At 36.3% G+C, this 21794-nt stretch overlaps 1 protein-coding gene across 1 annotated transcript in view; it reads left to right on the top strand.

The window, feature by feature from the left end:
• The window catches only part of HTT (huntingtin), an 81533-nt gene that overhangs the window by 28843 nt on the left and 30896 nt on the right, over positions 1-21794 (top strand). The window contains exons 20-39 of the mRNA XM_066317422.1: positions 261-361; positions 1921-2067; positions 3078-3198; positions 3446-3522; positions 5712-5863; positions 6255-6457; positions 7315-7441; positions 8114-8241; positions 8925-9035; positions 9581-9658; positions 10102-10325; positions 10843-10921; positions 11055-11216; positions 12108-12163; positions 12958-13106; positions 13767-13903; positions 15881-15997; positions 17377-17499; positions 18023-18261; positions 19580-19722. Coding sequence (XP_066173519.1) covers positions 261-361; positions 1921-2067; positions 3078-3198; positions 3446-3522; positions 5712-5863; positions 6255-6457; positions 7315-7441; positions 8114-8241; positions 8925-9035; positions 9581-9658; positions 10102-10325; positions 10843-10921; positions 11055-11216; positions 12108-12163; positions 12958-13106; positions 13767-13903; positions 15881-15997; positions 17377-17499; positions 18023-18261; positions 19580-19722 — 2674 coding nt within the window. The remainder of the gene's footprint in view (positions 1-260; positions 362-1920; positions 2068-3077; positions 3199-3445; positions 3523-5711; positions 5864-6254; positions 6458-7314; positions 7442-8113; positions 8242-8924; positions 9036-9580; positions 9659-10101; positions 10326-10842; positions 10922-11054; positions 11217-12107; positions 12164-12957; positions 13107-13766; positions 13904-15880; positions 15998-17376; positions 17500-18022; positions 18262-19579; positions 19723-21794) is intronic.

A 21794-nucleotide genomic window follows, 5' to 3' on the forward strand; every position in this document is an offset into this window, starting at 1 on the left:
AAAACTTACTACAGCCGGGAATATACTTACTGTGGAGATTCAGATATCTTCATTTTCTCTGCTGTGTTTGTGACTTGTTCTTTTTTTGCTTAAAAAATTTGACATTTATGTAGTTAGAGAATGTGGTTGGCAGTGTTAAGGTAGATGGTCTTGCAGGCTTGTATAACAGATGAAATCTCATTTGTTAACTCTCTTAACAATATGGTCAAATGATGAAAATTGTCAATGAACTTTATTTACTGTGCTGATTTATTTTCTAGCTGTTAAAGCTTCAGGAGAGAGTACTTGAAAATGTTGTAATAAGTCTGCTTGGAGATGAAGATCCAAGAGTGAGACATGTGGCTGCAGCTTCATTAATGAGGTATATGTGACATTTTTGTTTGCAGGAAAAGAAAAAGTGGTTTAGAAAGATATTTGCACGTTGATGTACCTATAACTAAAACAATCATTTGGGGTCTTTAAATATACATATAAATATATATACATACATACATACATATATATATGTATTTCTTCAAAAGAGAGATGGGAAGCAAATGCATCTTTATAGTACCTGGAACATGCATTGTTCTGACTCATCAGGCAATTGTACCTTGCTTTCTATTAGCAATCCAATTACATTCAATTATATTCTGAGGGTCACTTTCAGTTTCAACTACTTCAGAATATTTTTCTTCGTGCTGAAGTGGTTTGTTCAGTATCCTGGCAGTGGCTGATCAACTTAAAATATTGCAGTTCTTAAGATTTGTCCCAACTCCCAAATTTTCACATGGTCATACACAGTGTGTCTTAAAACATTTGTGCTCACAAATCATAGTGCAGCCACTAATTTTGTTTGCAAAGCAGGTGTTTGCTGTAACCTACTACAATTATAGTTGCTGTACAGATAAATGCACCAAAGAGTAAGGATTAGTTGATAGTTTATATATGGGAATTCAAAGACTTAAAATTTTTGTTTAAAGAAGTTGAGAGCATGTAATACTGAATTCCTGAATATATTTTATTATCAGAGAAATTTCTTTCTTAGTTTCTTCATATTACTAATTGCTGTCAATTCCTACTAACAAATAAAGGACAGCAAAACTTCTAATGCTCTGACATTTAAAAGTGTTTATATTGCTGCAGCAGCTCAGCAAAGGAATCAGGAACTGTTGCATCATAGAGCTTGTTGCTTTTATTAAGGGACTTGATTCTGAAATGGAGTTATTTTTTTAACTGAGTGGTAACAAGTTGAAGTTCTTTTTCTGTCTTCATTCTGACCTGGTGACAGGAGGTGTGTTAAGACTGGAAAAGACTTAACCTGCCCAAGAAAGCTACTACAAGCTTGCAGAAACCCCTTGAAACATCCCGTATGGATATTCATGGGAAGTACTCTCACTGAGATTACAAAACCACCTTTACAATAACTTTTCACTTTTGCATAAGTTGAAAATATTGTTGTTCAAGAAGCCTGGATTTGTTTTCATGTTTAGATTTTGCTGCATAGAAATCAGATGGTAAAAAATTATTCTTTTCAGGTAAAAATTAGTTCTCAGTTGATACAGATACTCATGGGGAAAATATTTGGAGAGATCAGGGAACAGCAAGAGAGAAGTAATCTCTGTGTTTAAGTGTTTGTTGTAGTATGTATGGGGAGGTATCTCCAGAAAAAATTTTTTTATTTTTAATTATTTTATGTCTGGACCAGTTGCTTTGTTCTGACTCGAGCTCCTTGATTGTAATAAGGAGCAGTTATCTAAAGATAAATTCAGCTTAATGGATTTTGGTAACAACTTTTATTTATACAGTTTGATATGTATAATTAGCATATGTAGCTCGTTGAACTGTATATTAAATGTACTTTAAACCGGGTGTTAAATAATATCTGATTAATAATAATAATAATAATTTTTTTCTTTTTGACACTTAATTTTTTTTCAGGCTTGTTCCAAAGCTGTTTTATAACTGTGATCAAGGACAGGCTGACCCAGTTGTGGCAGTAGCAAGAGACCAAAGCAGTGTCTACCTGAAACTCCTCATGCATGAAACACAGCCCCCATCTCACTTTGCAGTGAGCACTATCACCAGGTGTGTTACCTGTCTGGGCTTGCTTCAAAAGGAATGGAGACCCAAATTTCATTTTCTGATGTCTAGGATTGTAGTTAAATCTTCCAAATCCATGTGCTTATGAATTCCTTTCCTAGTCTGTAGGAGCACCTGCAGTAGGTTTAAGCTCCACAGAAACTGACTCCTGTTGAAAGAATATGCTGTGAGTTACTGGTGATGTGCTCACACACTGAGAGTTCTTGTTTTGAGAGAGTTTCTTCTCTCCATCCTGAAGTCACCTTACTTGTCCATTATATTATAAAACCAGGTACAGCTCTTCAGGTGTGTTGATCCAGATTTATAACTCTCCACATCCTGTTTAATGATTGTAGTTGCAGAAGGCTGTAGTCCCTTTATAATTTAAAAATAAATTCTAGTTATGATAGTGTGATCTTGTTGTATTTTTGCTACCAACTGTTTTTTCTGTCTTATAGACAGTATGAGTTGTATATATTTATAGGGGTTGTTTGGTTCTATCAGTTTGTCATACAAGTTTTTAATTATATACCTTTTGGTGTATCATCTTGATCATGGCACTTAAGATACATACTATAGTATGTAAGCAGTAGAACTTTGTGGATCCAGTGTTATTCTGGGTAGAAAACAGACTTTTTATACAGCAATAATCCAAAGTTTGTGAGCATGCAAGAATGCTGAATGGATTTGAGCAACAGCAAAGACTAGTGTTAAATTGGTGGTAATTTCTCAAGTATCTAGTTGGATATTGACAGTTGATGTACTACTTCTGTTTGCTAGCAAAGAGATTTTATTTATAAATTAAATAGCATTTACTAATACCACCCCAAAAATATTACAATATAAGATGGTATTTAGACTATCCTCTAGTTTTTTATGTTACGACCAGTCTGTGAAATATATAATGGTAATTTAAGTTTAAATATTTAAGTATTTAAGTAATAAAATTAATAATTTTAGACTGAGACGGGGGTTTTAAGTGCATGTTTTAGTGGGTATAAATGTTTTTATTTCAGAACGTACAGAGGTTACAATATGCTGCAAAGTCCAACAGATGTCACTATGGAAAACAACCTTTCAAGGGTTATTGCAGCAATTTCCCATGCATTGACAATATCCACTACAAGAGCACTTACAGTGAGTTTTCTTATATGTTAGGTTTTGTACCTATGAGTTTCTTTGAGTTTTCTTGCTATGGTGCCTGACTTTTTCCTGTTTTCCATGCTTATTTTATTTTTTTATGATTTCCTGACTCTATTTGTATCTGCAGCTTTTGTACTGTGGCAATGACAGTAGTGATAGATTTAATTCTCAGTCTTAAGATACCTTGTTGCTAACTCTTTCCGTGGTGAAACCAATTCAATTCTTGGTGTTTACTTTTCAGTTTGGCTGCTGTGAAGCTTTGTGTCTTCTGTCCACAACATTTCCAGTCTGCACCTGGAGTGTGGGATGGCACTGTGGGTATGTTCCCTCTTCTGTTAGTCGAGCTTCTGAAAGTCCCATTTGCAAAACAGAAGTGTCCTTGCTCTTCTTGCTTAAACAGAAGTGGACTGGTTTAGATACATGCTGTTAAGCTTATCTTAGCAGTTCTTTTAAGAACTTCATACAGAATATAAAAGATTATAACTTCAGGTTGTCAGGGTATTAAGTGCCAGTGTTTGTCATCCCTGGAACCACAGTGTCTGTCCCAGGGATTGGCTGCAACTGCTCTTATAGAAGGTAGATACAGCTTCTGTGAAATATGATATATGAGAAAATACTTTATGCTTTTGAAAGGATGTTTATCTTTGAGATACTGTGTTTAGTAGTATCTCTTAAAATTTGAACATTAGAATTTTCATCTTGGTTTCATGTCTGTGTTGAAAAATGGTGGGTCAAGGAAGCTGGTTCATCTTGGCATCTATAATAGTGTCAGATACATTTAAATTGTTCTCATTTGGCACACTGAGTGGAAAACAGGGAATTTGGTATCTGTAATACTTAAATGTTAATATAGGTAAGACATGATAGTCCCAAATTACATTCTGAAGAGTTTCTTCGAGATAAAAAATGTACAGGTGGCAGTCTAAAAGCTTTGATTTTGCGTCTCATTATTAGTGCTGTGCCATCTGAGCAGTAAAAGTAGCTACTGGAGATGTGCGCCTCTGGAGCTGTTTGGTTTTTAGATAGATTTAACATAATTTGTGTTGATTTTCTTTGTTACTGTCGTTGTGTCTCTTACTCTATTCAATTGGCAAATTCTCTCTTATTTTAAAACCAAAACCCAAACACCAGAAAACAAGCATCCCTCAGATGCCTTTCTTGTCAGCAGGCCCTTGCTTCCCTTGCTGGCCCTAAGTCTGGTGTGATTTGTATATATAGTATTAAAGATGTGCTCCAGTGATAAGAAATGAAGGAACTCAGCTGGAAAATAAAACAGCATTTTTAAGTTAGGTAGAAGAGAAGATATATTGATTTTAAAGATGTATCTAATACTTATATTGATCCAATGACATAGCCTTTGCCCTTTCCACTGATTCCTTCTTCACAAATTCTTGGCCAGTGTTCATACTAATTTGGATTGAAATTTTATTTTTTTGGAATGATACAGACATTTATTGTTCTGGATAATAAGAATATAATAACATGGATAGTTACGTGAGATTTTTGTAAAAATTCCTTCCTATCTTAAGTGGTTTTGTTCTTTTGATTAAGAAGTCACTGGAACTGCTGCATTCCAACTCTGTACAGCTCAATATGGATTAAGTCATGTGTTTCTGACTGTATGTGAAGTAAATAACAGTTGCCTTGTAAAATATTTTACAAAAAAACAAAGGAAGGCACTGTAATTACCTCTGGAGTTTAATCAAAATAATATCTGTACTTAGTGTCAGTTTAATTTTCTGAAACTCCTGTTCTTGTGTTAGACCAGATTAGACTATATTAGAAGATTTTAATTATTTCAAGTTTAAAAATATTTTGAAAAATTTCCAGATTCCCTTTATTTAGCAGTTATATAAGGTCTTTTCTTGAAAGAAATTGAAGCGCTTAGGTCTTACAGGTTTGAAATGATGTGTGTAATTCACACAGTATTCTGCTAAATGTCTTCTGGTGATCTCTACCTGCTCTTTTTTAAACTTGATGTCTGTGGGAAAATCTGGTCTTATAATTATTGTAATGGAAAATAAAGAATGCAGCAGAAAATTACTGTGTTGGATAGTGTTCACTCAAAAAATATAGAGGATTTGATGGAATACAATTGTTTAATTAATTTCTTGTCACTTCAAAACACTATCTTGTTACATTGCAATACTACAGCTAATGTCTCCCGTCCCTACCTTGCATATGCACAAGGCTAATCTAAAGATAGTTCAGGACTGTAGTGATTTGCAAATAAATCCATAATTCTTCAGTTTATCAGTAGATGTCACTATAGCCTTGGTATTTGCTATTAAAAAGAAGGTAATGGGTGTTAAGAAAACCAAAGTATTGCCAGGTCTCTACTGCAGTTTGCTTTTTGAAGGTGTATTTGAGTGTTAAATGTGTATTTATTTCTGTAGCAAAGATTTCATTTCATTAGATTAGCCATCTACTTGACTGTTGGTTTTCTCAAGACTTTTAATTTGCCAAAAGGGGGGAAAAATCGTGACATTCCAAAATTAAATTTCCAGTGTTTCCCAGCCAAGTTCTTCAGATGACGCTCAGAGGGGCTGCACCATTGGTATGGCTGGCTTGGTCCTGTCACTACTTTCATCAGCATGGTTCCCACTGGACCTCTCAGCGCATCAAGATGCTTTGATTTTGACTGGAAACTTGCTTGCAGGTAAGGCAAGATAAGAAAAGTAGGATTGTTCTAGTATTTTTACCATTAGTATTAGAAGGGCCATATCTCACTCTGTTCTGATTATGTGCCATGAAAAACTTGAAAGATTAAGCAGAAGAAATAAAGAAGGAATTTGCACCCAGGAGGTTTAAAAAGGAATGGCCTCTTTGTAGCTAAGTTGCAAAGTTCCTGCAGTTGCCAAAGGCCATGCTTAGTACAAGCTGGGTACAAAGAACACAAATTTTCTTGGTTTTATTTTAAACTGTTCAGCTACTCCTGGCTTTGAGATTCCGATTAAATTTCTGTTCATATAGAGATGATAGCCATATCTGCCTTGAAAATTTTCTGATGCTTAATTCTAAGTGTTGTCTTCTATTGCCTGAAATTGCAGCAAGTGCTCCCAAGTGCTTAAAGAATCCCTGGAGTGCTGAAGAAGATGCAAACCAAGGTGCTGCAAAGCAGGAGGAACCCTGGCCAGCTCTGGCAGATCGAGCTCTTGTCACTCTGGTAGAACAGCTCTTTTCTCATCTGCTGAAGGTCATTAATATTTGTGCGCATGTGATGGATGATGTTGCTCCTGGTCCAGCAGTAAAGGTATATATTTAAAAAAAATAAATTATGTGACTTAAATACTGTTGTGGTATACATGTGCTCTTCACGTTTAGACTTGATACAGGTAAGTATGTAATTCCTTAATAATGACTCCACTCTGTGTAGTAAAGCAGGTACCATGAAAAAAAAAGCATATTTTTCTTCTCATAATAGGTTTTTCTTTAGTTCTGCAGTGTTTAAAATATTACCCTAAATTTTGAGTCATTTATTCTTGCTGGCTTGACTTGAAACATTAATTCAGTGAAGAGGAGATAAAGTACATGGATTGCATACTCTGGGAAATGTGTTGACTTTTGGGTGGTTGGCTGGTTGTAATGCACTGAGCTAAATTTTGGGGCTAAAAATAACTCTTTTATCTTCTGAATATCCTGTAAAATATTTTGACTTCTGAAACAGCTTATATGAGGTTCTTCCAGGTTTGAGGGGTTTTGAGATTTTTTTGAGGCATATACGTTTAGAGACCGATTTAGGAACTGTAAGACAGTATTGTTAAGATCAGTAATTTCTTCATATTTTAAAAACATTTGAATATAATTTTGACACTTCTTTGTCTGGAATGAAAAGGAACTGTAGTCATTGAGCTCTAATTTCATCTCATTGACTTAAGCTGAAGCTGAGAACTTCATCCCATTGGCCTATGCTGAAGTTGAAAATAAAGTAGGGAATATATCAAACTATTTCCTTTTCACACAGGAAATTCATGTCCTGGACCTGAAACGTTTCTATTTACCTGATAGTCAAATCGAGGGGAGTTTAAACAAGAGAATATATTTGTATTTGTGTAGAAGAAAAAAAACTACTTGTGCTTACAAAACTAATAAAGCTGCTTTTAATTCTAGGCAGCATTACCTTCTCTCACAAACCCACCTTCTCTTAGTCCGATTCGGAGAAAGGGGAAAGAGAGGGAGTCTGCGGAACAGGCATCTGTGCCAATGAGCCCTAAGAAGAGTGGAGAAGCAAGTCCAGGTAGGCACATCACTCTTGTTAACCCTTCCATCTACCTGCCCCACACTGTGTGCTTACAGCAGAGAGAAGTAAAACTGAGTAACCTTTCTGGAGTTTCAGTTCAAGAGGCTGGCAGGGTAGTACTGCATTTTTGGAAAGGCAGCTGTGGATGGGAGCTTCTTTACTGTTTGGGTTTTTATTAACTGTAAGCTGAAAATTAACTGTAGTGTTCAGAACCAAAGCACTGCTGAATCCTTTCTCACTTTTTCTGAGTCTACTCAGCTATTGCCTAATTTTTTTTTAGGCAATAATTTTTGCACATACGTAACTTAAATTTGAAAGCTGCTTTCCAGCTTTTGGCAGGAGTGACTTACATTGCTTTGTGAAATGAGATTCTGAATCTTGTAACCTTGTCTTTCCTTAGGATGAAGAAAACACTTGTTAATTCTGTTCTGTAGATTGTACACACACTTCAGTGCTAGGCCCTCTGGGTTAATTTCTCTCACCACAGCAGGCTGGATCATTGGAATGCTGTTCATATTCCAGTTGTGCAGTGTGTTTCTGTAGTTTGGAATATATATGTGGATGGAAAAAACTATGCTGTTTAATAATGCAGATGGGGTAAATTACATTGTCTATGTCATGAGCAACCTAGAAAAGTCATATTGTGCTAATCTGTGATGTTCTTATAAGCTTCTAGGCAAACTGATGCTACAGGACCTGTTCCAACAAGTAAATCATCTTCAGTAGGAAGCTTTTATCATCTTCCATCATATCTGAAGTTATATGATGTCTTGAAAGCAACCCATGCTAATTATAAGGTACTGCATGATATTGTTTGATTGGACTGCAATGGGGTTGGATAATGACTTTGTTTCTTTGAAACAGGCTCTGCCTCTGTCAGCTCACGTGTTTACCTGTGTAAACAGTTTATACATGCAAAAAAAGAATTTAAAGAAAGATCACAGCTGCCGCAATAAAAACGGACCAAACAAGAACCTGTGATAGGCACTGTCACTCTGTTGTTTCTCTGCTGTCATTATTGGTGGTACTGCATGAATCTTTGCTGGCTTGGCCATGAAAAATAAATCTCCTTGTCTCTTCTTCTGCACTTCATTACATGATGGGAAAGCTTTTTCCTCATCAGTTCAGGTGACAGGAGATGCATTCCCTAGAGAGTTGGTCATCTGCTATGTACACTTCAAGGACTGTGTTCTTATTACACCTGCTGTGTTTATCAGAAACACATCATCCGACTCCATTGCTTGTTAATGTCTTAGGCCTTCCTCAAGCAAGAAGATCCCTTTTTTTCTCCTTAGTCAACATGGAGACCTGCCTTTCCAGCAATGCACAAGGCAGTCTAAATTGTCAGTGGTGTTGATTGAGATACACTGAAATTTTATGCAAAAGATCATTTTGTGTCAATATCCACACCTTCCAGTAATTTGTATCTCCTTGTCAAGTAATTGTTAAGAAAAAATATGGTTTTATTTTCTGGAAACAGGTTACTTTAGATCTCCAGAACACTAATGAGAAGTTTGGATGTTTCTTACGGTCTGCCTTAGATGTTCTCTCTCAAATCTTGGAACTTGCTACTCTTCAGGACATTGGAAAGGTATAAGACTTGTTTGTCTTTTCTTTTATACTTGTACAATATCTGTGATCCTTACTGGAAGAAAGCACATATCACTGATTTCAAACTTGCTACTCTTCCCAGGGGCATTAGTCCTAGAAGTGTTCTGCTTCCACAAAGTTAAATAAAGTACTAAAGCAGATTCTCCAGGTCAAATTGCTGCTGTTGAAAACGGGAATAATTTTTTACTTTTTAACTTCCACATGTGGATTTTTCTTCCTGGCCAAAGGGTTTGCCTTCAGTCATTCCCTATATTCACATGTTTAAATATACAAAATGTCAGAAGACCTATTGCCTTCTTCCCTCTCCTGAGTCTTGATATTTTTTCTCCTTAACTGTGGTGTTAGACATTGTAGTATTTTAAGATTAGGAGGAAAATGTTGAATTTTTATTTCTTTATGTAATTCCATGATTTCCCTTAAATTAGTGTAGATTTACTTAGTACAAAAATCTGTGCTGCTGTCCAGTTTTCACTGTAATATATAATGAAGAAAAATGCAATTTAATGCACTTTTCTCATTTTCTAGTGTGTGGAAGAAATTTTGGGATATCTAAAATCGTGTTTCAACAGAGAGCCAACAATGGCAACAGTGTGTGTGCAGCAGGTAAGGAATTATTTTTTTAATGTGTTATGTGAATGTTAATCGTGTTGTCCTTTGGCCATGCTTTAAGGGAAGTAGTATGTAGAAACATTGGTCCAGGTGGAGCAAACAGCATATTTTCTTTCATTTTCACTACTTGGTCTGTAACTTGATACCATCTGGATAATGTAGTTTCCCCTTGAACTGCTTCAAATTCACAGAACTATTTTAGCCAGTGTTCAGAAAATAAGCTTGTTTCCTACCTTACCAAAAGTGTTTTGTAGCCAGTTAACTGCATCAAAAAATCCTAGAAAGCCAAGAACTGACTGCCTTAGTGATGGATTTCTTGCAGGCTTCCAGTTAAATATTTAGGCTTAAGTCCTCAAAGGTTAATTATGGTGAGAAACAAGCCAAAGGGTTTTTCCTGAAATGTTAACTTTTCTTTTCCTTCCAATTTTCTTTTCTAGTTGTTGAAAACACTGTTTGGGACCAATCTGGCTTCTCAGTACGATGGCTTGTCCTCAAACCCCAACAAAGCTCAAGGCAAAGCTCAACGCTTGGGTTCCTCCAATCTGAGGCCTGGTCTCTACCACTATTGCTTCATGGCACCCTACACACACTTCACACAGGCCCTTGCTGATGCCAGTCTAAGGAACATGGTTCAGGCTGAGCAGGAGCACGATGCTTCAGGGTAATTTCCTTCCCTTACATTATAATGTTAACTTGAACTAGAGTCTGTTCTTAGTGTTTTTCATAAATGTGAGTATCGTTGAGGTGCTGTGTAGCTTGAAAATACAGACATCAGTAGAGTAGCTTGTCTTGGTGAGGACATCCTGAATGCAGTTATCACTAACATGTTTTCCAAAGCAAAGTTAAATCATTAAAATGGGTATCATTGAAGTTTTTTGAAAGCATAATTCAAAAGTACATTATTATGTATTCAAAAGAATAGTATTAATTTATAAATACAGCAAATAGTCAATATGTTAAAGGAAAGGCAGAAGGATGACTAAGCAATGACTACAAAATCTTTCTCTGATCAAAGTGTATTGTAGGTTGTCTCTGCTGTTTGGTTTTGCTAAGATTCTCGAAGCAGTCAGGTAGATTAAGAGAAGTTGGCATTGGCACAATAAAATGCATCTAAGGACAGTATATTTGTTGTATTTTTTTAATGTGTGTGGGGTTTTTTCTATTTTTTTTTGTAACAGATGGTTTGATGTGCTGCAGAAAGTTTCAACACAGCTGAAAACTAGCATTTCCAGTGCAGCAAAACATCGTGCTGATAAGGTACTTGTATCTGTGTTCTCCTGAAAGAGCTGTACCTTAGATTTAAAACATTTTTCTTCCTTTCCAAACTAATTTGGCTTTGAATCAGAGACGTGTTCAGATGTTAGATTACTTTAAAATCTCTCTATTACAGAATGCTATTCACAATCACATTCGTTTATTTGAACCCCTTGTCATAAAAGCATTGAAACAATACACAACAACAACGTCGGTACAGCTGCAGAGACAAGTTCTAGACTTGCTTGCTCAACTGGTTCAGCTGCGAGTTAACTACTGTCTTCTGGATTCAGATCAGGTTGGTACCTCACCACATTTACAAATTGTCATACAGCAATCTCACCAGCAGGCTCAATTTACATCTGCAGCAAAGGTATTTCCAGCAGTCCATTCACTGTACTAAATTGAAAACAAAGACTTGAAGGAGGTTGAGACTCAATTTCCCACCCCCCAGATTCAGACTTCTGGGGTTTTTTTGTATGTAAATGACCTTGAGTTCTGCAACAACTATTTGAGAACTGCTTATGAGATTGACTTAAGGAATAAAATTGTGTGGATGATACAGTCACTTTTATTGAATAAAACTTAATTTACAAATGGAAATGCCTTCTTCCATACTGAAAGTGTGGACTTCCTTATGACTGATAATGATCATCATGGTTGACAACTTTTGTTTGATGTTAATGGCAGTGAGGGGAGCTAGTGGCAAATACAGTAGTCTGTAGTAGTTTTCCTTAGAAGCAGTGAATTTGTAACATAAAATTTAAGTGGTTTACTTAGAAGTGTTTTATTTACTACAGTTATTTTCAGGTTTATAAATGAATGTGACTTGCAATACTTAAGTTTTCTGTAAGTTCATAAAGAAAATTATTTTAAATGCATAAGTATTAGGATTTTATCTCAGTTTAGATTTTTGGCTGATTCTTAACTTCTTGACTGTAATACCTCAAATGTTATATTCCATGAGCTGAAGATGAAGTTACACTTAAAATTACAGACCAGGTTAAACATGGCATAAGTTCACACAAGCTGTAATAAGCTTCAACAGACTTCACTGTCTTCTGTAATTGCAGAGGGAACGTTTCATAACCTAGTGCAAAAGATTTTCTGTGCCTGTCTATAACTGTCAAAATGGTTTCAAATGGGAATTAATGTCTCTGTTCTGATGCACACTTTATTCTCTCTTTAGGTGTTTATTGGATTTGTGCTAAAGCAGTTTGAATACATTGAAGTAGGACAGTTCAGGTATGAAATTTGCAAAGATCCTTTGAAAAATGAGGGTTTGCAACTGTCTTGTTCTGAAAGACAGATTTGTGATGTGTCACAGGTAGTGATTGGATTTGCTGATCATTTCTGCCTTATGAGAAAGGGAGAGTTCTCTTCTGGGCAATATGCTCGTTTATTCTATGGCTCCAATGGTACCTCTTTCAGATAATTTAGGTTCCATGTGACTGAAGAAGTCAGGAAATAACATGGAAAACAATAACAATCTGCAACTGTGTCATTTTGTTTCTCCATTTTGGTATTGTAAACCCATTCATTTGGGTTCCCCTGCCAAAGCTGTGCTCCCAGAGATCAGCATTTCATTGCTAGATGAAATTGCTTAAGGGAAAGCTACTTCTTCCTCTGGTGGATTTAGAGTCAGTCCATATGTACTCTGGTCACCTGGTACACATTGTGTAGGACCTAATAGATCGTAAGCAAGGCAGTGACATTTTTACTGTCATTTATTTCTGTTTTTTCTCACACTTGAGTTTTAATGAAGAGAAAAGTTGTTCTTTTGCTCTGAGGATCTTCTGCAGAAATAATCTAACATATATTAGGTAGTATATTATTAGTAACTGTTATGGTCAAAGCTTGAAAGAAATCCCTGGGAAAAAAACCCCATTGTACAGAACAGGGCACAAAAATTACAGAAGTATTGTCTGAAACCAGAACAACATACTATTCAAAAAAACCTTGACTGTAAAAAGATGAGTTTTACTGAACAGAGCTGTGCAGTTCAAACTTACCACTTTAATTTTTTGTTTTGTTTTCAGGGAGTCTGAAGCAATTATTCCTAATATCTTCTTTTTCCTGGTGTTGCTGTCTTACGAGCGATATCATTCCAAACAAATAATTGGAATTCCCAAGATTATTCAGCTGTGTGATGGTATCATGGCCAGTGGGAGGAAAGCTGTTACACATGGTAATTCTAAAAAAAAAAAAAAAAAAAGTATTTAAAAAAAGGGGGAAAAAAAGGCATTGACACTTAGTTAGTTCAGCAATAAATCTAGTGTTGACTACTATGCTGGAGAAAACTGTTATCATATGGAGTATTCCAGAAGACAGTAATTCCCTTAATTCCTTCAGGGAATTTATTATGTCATACTAACACTGCTGCCCCACATTTTGCATTGTTCATAATTGCAACAAAACTTACATTTGAAACTTTATTCAGTCATAAGTTCACAACTTAGCAGTATGTGCAAGGCTTTGATTTTAATTTTTAGTCCACTTCCCTTTCCTTCTACTTTCAGCCTTTAAGCAGAAGCATCTCTCCCATACTTTCCAGTGATTCTGCTGAGAAATACTTTATAAAAATATCTTTTTTTAACTCTCTGAGAATGGGCACATATGTCCATAATATAATATAATTTGTCCATAATATAATTTGAATTTTCTACAAGAAGTAAAAAAAATAGCCATCATTATGCATGATAAATAGGGGGTTTGTGGGTTTTTAGGTATGGGTAAAAACTTTAATGAACTAGAATCCAGTTTACTTTTAGTAACTGAACTGTTAGTTCAAGAAATCACTGTTCAGGAGTGATTTGTCTCATACTGAAGCAAATACATCTCATTTCAGCAATACCAGCGCTGCAACCCATTGTTCATGATCTGTTTGTGTTAAGAGGAACAAATAAAGCTGATGCTGGCAAAGAGCTGGAAACTCAAAAGGAGGTTGTAGTGTCAATGCTGCTGAGACTTATCCAGTACCATCAGGTAGGAGAGAAGGAGGAAGGGTCTCCCTTCATGGTCTGTGAAAAGGTGACATTTCTGTGACTGCTAAAAATGCTTCAGGCAGTATTAATAATTTTCTATACAAAACTGGAATAGCTGAACTCTGTGTGGTATCTTGCCTTACAGAGAGAGTGTGCAAAGATTTCTAAGGTTATGGGAAAGGTTCTGCACTACAAATCAGAATTTCAGGTCAAGTAACGTATCTGTAGAATTTTGTAGTCAAACCTAGCACTAAAAAGCTCCAGCTAGGATCATGATCTTGGCTATGTCACAGACAGAATAAACAGGAAGGTGGTGGAAGAGAAGAGACTTAAAAGAATGGGAGTAAAATAGAAAAGGAGACAAGTTTAGAATTAGGAAAAATGCTGCATGGAGATGATTTAGGTATTGCTGTACAATACCAATATCTTGAATAACACTGACTTGAACAAGGTAATGACACTGGTAATTAGGTATTTGTTATGACTTACTACTTTGACCCAGAATTTACAGGTTTGGAAAACATGTTTCTGCTTTGTAGGAGTGTAACATTGACTTTTGTCAATACACTTTGTTTTAAAGAAAAACATAAAAGTAATTTTAAGAGAAGTGTTATGATCAACATGGGATCTTATTGCTTATTCAGGTGCTTAACAAACCTAATGTGCCTTTCTTTCATAATGTGAAAATGCAGTTCTAGTGTATGCTAATGTAAGCACTGTATTTTCTGAAAAAAGTCAGTACATCTTGTCAAAATAATTTGTTAGAACTGCGTGTTCAGATTGGGGTAATTTTGTGTATCCACATTTTCTTTTGAATTTGTAGTTTTATAATCATAAAATGACTAATATAACTATATGAAATGACACTCTGTAGACACATGATGTGAAATAGTGAATAACTTTGTGTTACATAAGGTACTGCAATTGCTGGCAGATCCCCTTCTGACACACTTAACCTATTAAAGACCACCCATGCACTGCTCTTCCCACACCATCCCATTTGTAGTTCTTATTCTACCCTGTTCTGCTGGTGCAATATGTATAAACCAACCCATGGCTGTTCTGTTGTTCCCTGGCTGTGGCTGGGATGTTGTGCAGTAGTTTCCCTGGACATTTGAGAGGTTCCAAGACTTTTGGAACTTCCAACTTTTTTCTGTTACAACTGGAGTTGCCGCCCATGAAGCTCAGAGTTGAGTCTTTCAGCCTTGGAATTACTCTTATCTCGTCTCTCATGAGAAAATTTCTTGGGAAGAAAGTCACTTGGGAATTTCCCTCTCCCTAATCTGAACTACCTGAATTTCCTTTATGAGTTCTCTAACTTGTTTCCTGGAACAAATTCTTCTGTCTCCCTTCCTAGTTTATATGTTAACATTCTTGCTTTCTGTGTCTCTTGTCCTTCAAAGTGTGGTCTCTATAACCCTCAAACCTGTAACACATCCAGCTACCAAAAGTGCTCCTTTCTTGGTGTGCACTATTATGTTGTCTCTTAAAACTTTCATATAAAAGTGACATATCTCAGGTGAATGAGCCCCATAAAAATGTCTATTTTGTTTCCTTGACCAAATTTAAACTTTATTGGAGCTAGAGTCAAGACAGAGTATGCATATGGAAAATTTCTCCTTCTTCCTCCGCCTTTTGTTGAGTAAGTGGTGTGGTATTTAGATTTATGATTCTTTTTCCAGTTGTTTGAGTAGTCTTTTGACAAATACCATATAAAAAGTACAAAGCAAACATTTTTTTCTAGTTTATAAAAGTAACTGGGAAATTCTTTGAAAACCACCACCAAAAACCTCATAACTGAAAACAGGCTTTTAACTTGGGGGTTTTAAAATGTGCCATTTCACACATGGGGATTTTTTTTCCCTTTTTTTCTTTTTGGTAGATGGTTGAAATGCATTTTCTTTGCTACTATGATATTACTCAAATGTTTTCTGTTAGTGTGGGTGTGTATTTACTTTTTTTCTTAACTTTTCCTCAGGTGCTAGAAATGTTCATCTTGGTATTGCAACAGTGTCATAAAGAAAATGAAGACAAATGGAAAAGATTGTCTCGGCAAATAGCTGACATCATTCTCCCAATGCTTGCAAAACAACAGGTGATTGTTTTAATTCTGTAAACATCTTAAATAATTGCTGTAATATATGTATCAGTAATGTCTTTGAGTATATGATTTTTCCTTTTTTTTATATGAAGACAAATTTTCTTGAGATTGTGGTTGCCATATCTGGAAAAAGCAATTGCTGCAAGGTAAACTTAAGTCTTTGAAGTGAAGAAGTTCATGTTTAAATGCATGAATTTATGCAGTATGATCAAGACTGGCTCCAGAGAAAAGTCATTCTGTTTGTTTTAGATACATGATTATATTAGAACACTTAGTAAATGGTGTGAAGATTGTCCCATGTTCATAGAATGTCAGAATTACTTTTTTCATGGCTACATTGAGTCTAATAGCAGACTAGATTACTCAAAGCCCCATCCAGCCTGGCCTTGAACACTTCCAGGGATGGGACAGCCACACCTTCTCGGGGCAGCCTGTTCCACTGCCCCACCAGCCTCACAGTAAAGAATTTCTTCCTAATATAAATCCCCATTCCCCCTTGTCTTATCACTACCTCCCTGTGCAAAAAGTCCTTTCCAGTTCTCTTGTAGCCCCTTTAGGTACTGGAAGGTGCTGTTAAGAGCCTTCTCCAGGCTGAACAGCCCCAGCTCTCCCAGCTCGTCTCCATAGCAGAGGTGCTGTAGCCCCGGATACTCCATGCTCCATGATGGCATTTCCCCAGTCCTGTGAGGAGGATCTCGTGGCTGGGGAGAGAGGGCAGGATCAGAGAGCAGTTTTAATGCAGAGCTAAAATGCTGACAAAGTGAAATTGCTGTTGTTATGTGTGACTGACCATGATCATCTTCCAAATTATTTAAGCACGATAGGGTTATCTAGATTTGTAGTCCAGCCCTTTGCTTTTTTGATTGCTTTATAATTTATCTAAAAAGCTGCTCAGTTAAGGTGTTCTACCTCTGTTGCATTAATACACTGTAGCTGTTCACTTTTCTGATGATTAAGTTTCTTTTCTCCTAGTTACCTGCTTAAGTTTAATCGTGACCAGCATTGCAGTCTATAAATAAACCTGGCAGGGTGTGCAGGGAGGAGAAAAGTCTCTGAATTTTATGACAAGTCAGTCTTCTGGTCTCATTCTCTGAATAAGGCCTCTTTCTCCAAATGAAATATATGTGGTATGCACATTGCATTTCATATGACAATTTTTTGTCCATATTCTCAAAACTCAGGTCTGGGAAGGCCTGCAATGAAACTTACATTTGTGTTTTGTAGCTTTTGGTTGCTCTGAATTTCGTACTGTGAAGAGCAGCTTTATTACACAAAGGTTGTTATAGAAATGTGTAACACATGGAGTGTTAATTTTGTGTTGAAGTTACCTTTGGTGGACAGTTAGAAATCAGTTTTCTGTTTTTCTTTCACAGATGCATATAGACTCTCATGATGCTTTGGGAGTATTGAACACGTTGTTTGAAATTTTGGCCCCTTCATCCCTTCGCCCTGTGGACATGCTTTTAAGGAGTATGTTTGTTACTCCTAAAACAATGGTAAGGTACTGTTTTCAAAGAGAGAATCTGGTATTTTTCATGCAAAACAAAAGAGAACATGTTTCTCTTTGATTATTTGCTAAGTGATGTTTAAATACCAGCAGCAGAATTTAGGAGCAAATTGGCTAGAACTAATGTGATTTACCAACTGGGATCACTTGGTACAGGAGTGTTCTGCTTATGAAGTACTTTCCTTCATTTTGTATGTTGAGCATCAGGAATGTAAAGGAAGGTACTGTTACAGTAAAATAGAATGCAATTTAATAGGTACATTACATTTTTCTTATAAAAGTATTAATACTGCTTTTATAGAATAGAGATTGTTTACCAGGGAATATGAACTTGACAGTTACCACAGGAACAGCATTTTGTAAGATCTGAACTTAAAATTTATTTCTAGTTCCATTCTCAAAAGGGTCTGGTTTTTTTACAAGTTAATGAAATGCTAATTTTTAAATGCCTTTTAATGTTGTGTCATTTAACTTCAAAAGTATTCAATCTTCTGTATTTCTGTTTGTGTTAGGCATCAGTGAGCACTGTCCAGCTGTGGATTTCTGGAATTTTAGCTATCCTTAGAGTTCTGATTTCACAGTCAACAGAAGACATCGTTCTATCCCGTATACAAGAGCTTTCCTTCTCACCATATTTGATTTCATGTCAAGCAATCAACAGACTGAGATGTGGAGAAAATAACGTGCCCACACCAGAGGATCGCACTGAGGTCAAACAGGTGAAATACCCACCTGAAGAGACATTTTCCAGGTACATTGTCTTTCTAATAACTTGGGGAAAGGTGAAGAGTTCTGAGAAATCACAAATACATTGGGCAGTATTTAAAATGTATAAAACTTTTTTCTAAATGGAATCAAGTCTGTTAATAAGTTCATAAGGGACAAATGTGTGTGGAGGAAGGAATATTGAGATGGACAGAGATGGAGATGTTGGTCAGATTTTAACAGGACTTTGAATTGTTCTGGTACCTCTTCTCAAGCCAAGTGAGTGGCCTAATAAAGCTGTTAAAATGGATGAATCCTAGACTTAGTAAAATCAGGTCCAGAAACTTCGCTGCTTTACTTCCTTTTTATGTGGGGATGAAACATCCCTTTAAGTGGAAACCGACTTAAGGTTCTGTATTAGAAACTTGACAGCAGTGGAATTCAAATCCATTGAGTTAGTCCTGCTCTTTTTCTTTTTTAAGACCCAGCTTTGTCTGGTTGGCTTCCCAGGTTGATGTCCTTGGACAGTGACAAAATTCAGGCAAAAGAAGTGTGGAGAGATGGCAGCAGTATTATGTTGGCATAATGTTTGTCATTAAGGCGTTATGTTTTAATGTGGTGGTAAGCATTTGAAATAGCTGTTTGTTTAAGAAAATAATAACCTTTTACTCAAGTAGGGAACTTCAGATAGGAGTAGATTGCTGTTTCATGTCATTCAGCTCACTCTGAGGGCGGTGGGTAGAGAGGGAAGAGGGTCTTCTGGATGCCCATACTGTCACCTTACATCCAACAGCAGTGATGTAAGTAGTGGGTAATGGTTATGGCCAGGAGCAAGGATGGTTTTCCTCAAATGGCCTCTTTTGATGCTTCTTTTCACACCACATATTGTCCCAGCTGGAGGTTTGATAAATAACCTGTGTAGCAGAGTGTGGATAGATAAGGTGACCTAAACAGGTGAGTTACTGTCTTGCTGAATTACCCCTGCTGAACTGAGCTGTAGTAACTGTCACAGATTGGTTTCAGTTTGATTTAGCTCAATTACTTTTAGGAAATCACTATAAAGAGACCACGGCATTCTGAATATTTGCTTTGTAAGTGAGTTGGGCCAGCGTATGAATGCTACTGTGACTGTAGCTGATGAGAGATAATCTAGATTTAAGATGTAATTATTTAAGTGTTCGTGATCATATAGCATCCTATCTGTCTTAGGTTAACCTGTTCTATAGCATTTTATTTAGTATTTTATTTAGGATGAATGGACAAGAACTTCATATTTTATTTTTCAAACCAAAGTTTCATAGGCTAACCTCATCTTTTTCTGAAGGATTGATAATTTTCATATTAATTGATGTGTTTCTTTCAAGATTCTTACTACAGCTCGTTGGCATTCTACTGGAAGATATTGTTACCAAGCAGTTAAAAGTGGACATGAACGAGCAGCAGCATACTTTCTACTGCCAGGAGCTGGGCACACTGCTTATGTGCTTAATACATATCTTCAAATCAGGTAATACTTGAAATGTTGCCCATGTCATAGCATGCAGTGGTAGGGTGGTTTTTAAGTTCCAAGACAGCTCATACATGCGTTGAACTACTGAGAAGGAATATGTAAGTGCTGAAGATGTTATATCTTTCTCTGTGTGGAGAACTTTCCAAACACGCTGCTCATGCATGCAGGGCACATTTTGCACGTTGCTTCTGTCTTTGTGGAGCAAAATATAAGTAGTGACTTTTCAATTCTCCTTTTAGCTGTCTAAAATTTTTCGGTCCAAATTTGTGGCTATATTTCTCATGTTTTGTCTCATTTTGGAGGTTGGTTGTTATGTCTAGCTAAAAATACTGAGTCACAGACCACTAGCTCAGACTTGTGACAAGGAAGATTCCTGGGTTTTGCCATAATTACTAAAAATACATAAATAAGTGAATAAACCCCCAACATACGAAACAAAAAACTAACCAACCAAAGAACAACCCCAGAAAATGAGGAGAAGTAGCACTTTTCCAGCTAGCTGTCTTGAGTTCCTTTCTTCAGGTTTGGAAATTTTCCCTTAGGTTTCTTCTGCTGGATACCCAGTATCTACCCCTTTGAGATTTGGTAGTTCCTTAGTCCATAGCTTGATTCCTTAGCCATGTTTTCCGAATAGTGGTACTATCTTGCTGTCCTTTTATTCTTTCTTTGCTATGATTGCCCTTTTTGCTTTCAGTTATCAGCTTGCAGCTGAAATGCAGTCTTGATTTACTCTTAGATGTCTGCAATTTAAAAGGTGCTGGCACAAGTCCCTGGTTCTTCATAGGCTTCCTTGCTGACATGGGACAAGGATCTCTGTGTTCTGTTGCCTTAGTCTGTAAAATGTGAGTTCTCCAAACCGAGGTTCTTGGTGCAAAGACTCCAGGAGCGTGTGTGAAGCACAAAATTAATCTTTATTTTAGGTGTACTTTAGGAACCAGAACTCTGGACATGCAGAGTGGCAGTTCTCTTCCCCTGTGTTTGTTACAGTAGTAATTTTAGTATGTTTTTATACTATTTTATTATGTAAAATTACATCATTACAATAATATATATATTTTTTAAAATCATGTGTGAACATATTTGTAGGAGAAAAATTTGAATCAAATGTTATAACAAATAACTTAAACCAGGGTGTTTTGACAGAAAGTGATTAAGTGATCAAGCCAGGAGTAGTGAAATCAGAAAATCAAGCTGGTGATTGAAACTGGGGCAGTGAGTTCTTCCACAGTGGGAGCTGTGGGATAATTGAAAGGAAGGCTCAGCCAGTTCTGCTGCTGTGACTGGCTTCCAGGCTGCACTGGGACTTTTGCCAGGAATTATGTAGAAATTTTCATGCAAAATTAAAATTAAATATTAAAATACTCATGCAGAGCACTGGGATATGTGGATTGGATGATCTCTAGAAATTAATTTAATTTAAAACAACAAATAGCTTCAAGTATATTATTACCACTAGTACCTGTATGGTGTAACAGCGTAAAAGAAAAGTTCTTCAGACACCTGGGCTGTATTTTCATGTCATAACATATTTATTTAGGTTGAGGATTAACTAACTGCCTGAATTTGTAATACTTTTCTTTATTCAGTTAGAACCTCCATAATTATTTTCTCTTTAAGTTATATTCTCCTAACTATAGGTGTAGCTTACAGCAATTTGTGTCTGGAAACATAGGCTGTGTTCTGTCATTTCTAACCATTGTTCTACTTGCATGTTTTGTCTTTACACTCATTGCAGTTTTTTTGAAATGTGAACATTGCTGGCTTCTGTGTTTCCAGCTATAGGAAGCTACTAGATTATAAGCGAACATTTTCAGTGTGTTCCTTTGAATTGAGAAATAAAAGGCATGGACTAAATAAAAGATGAGCAAATAAAATACAAAGATGAGCATGCAGTGGCTTTTGTAACTGTAGGAAGTCACTAGATGGTGTAGTTTCTACAAATGCAGGGAACTGGAGTGGGGCTAATAAGTGGAACCAGAGATTGAAAACTCAGCTATTTTTCCCATTCTTTGCTATTTACATTGTGTATTTGTCAGTCCTGGGGGCAGCTTAAATTGGTCCACATGGCT

The sequence above is a fragment of the Sylvia atricapilla genome, chromosome 4 (genome assembly GCF_009819655.1).
Source record: "Sylvia atricapilla isolate bSylAtr1 chromosome 4, bSylAtr1.pri, whole genome shotgun sequence".
Taxonomy (NCBI): domain Eukaryota; kingdom Metazoa; phylum Chordata; class Aves; order Passeriformes; family Sylviidae; genus Sylvia; species Sylvia atricapilla.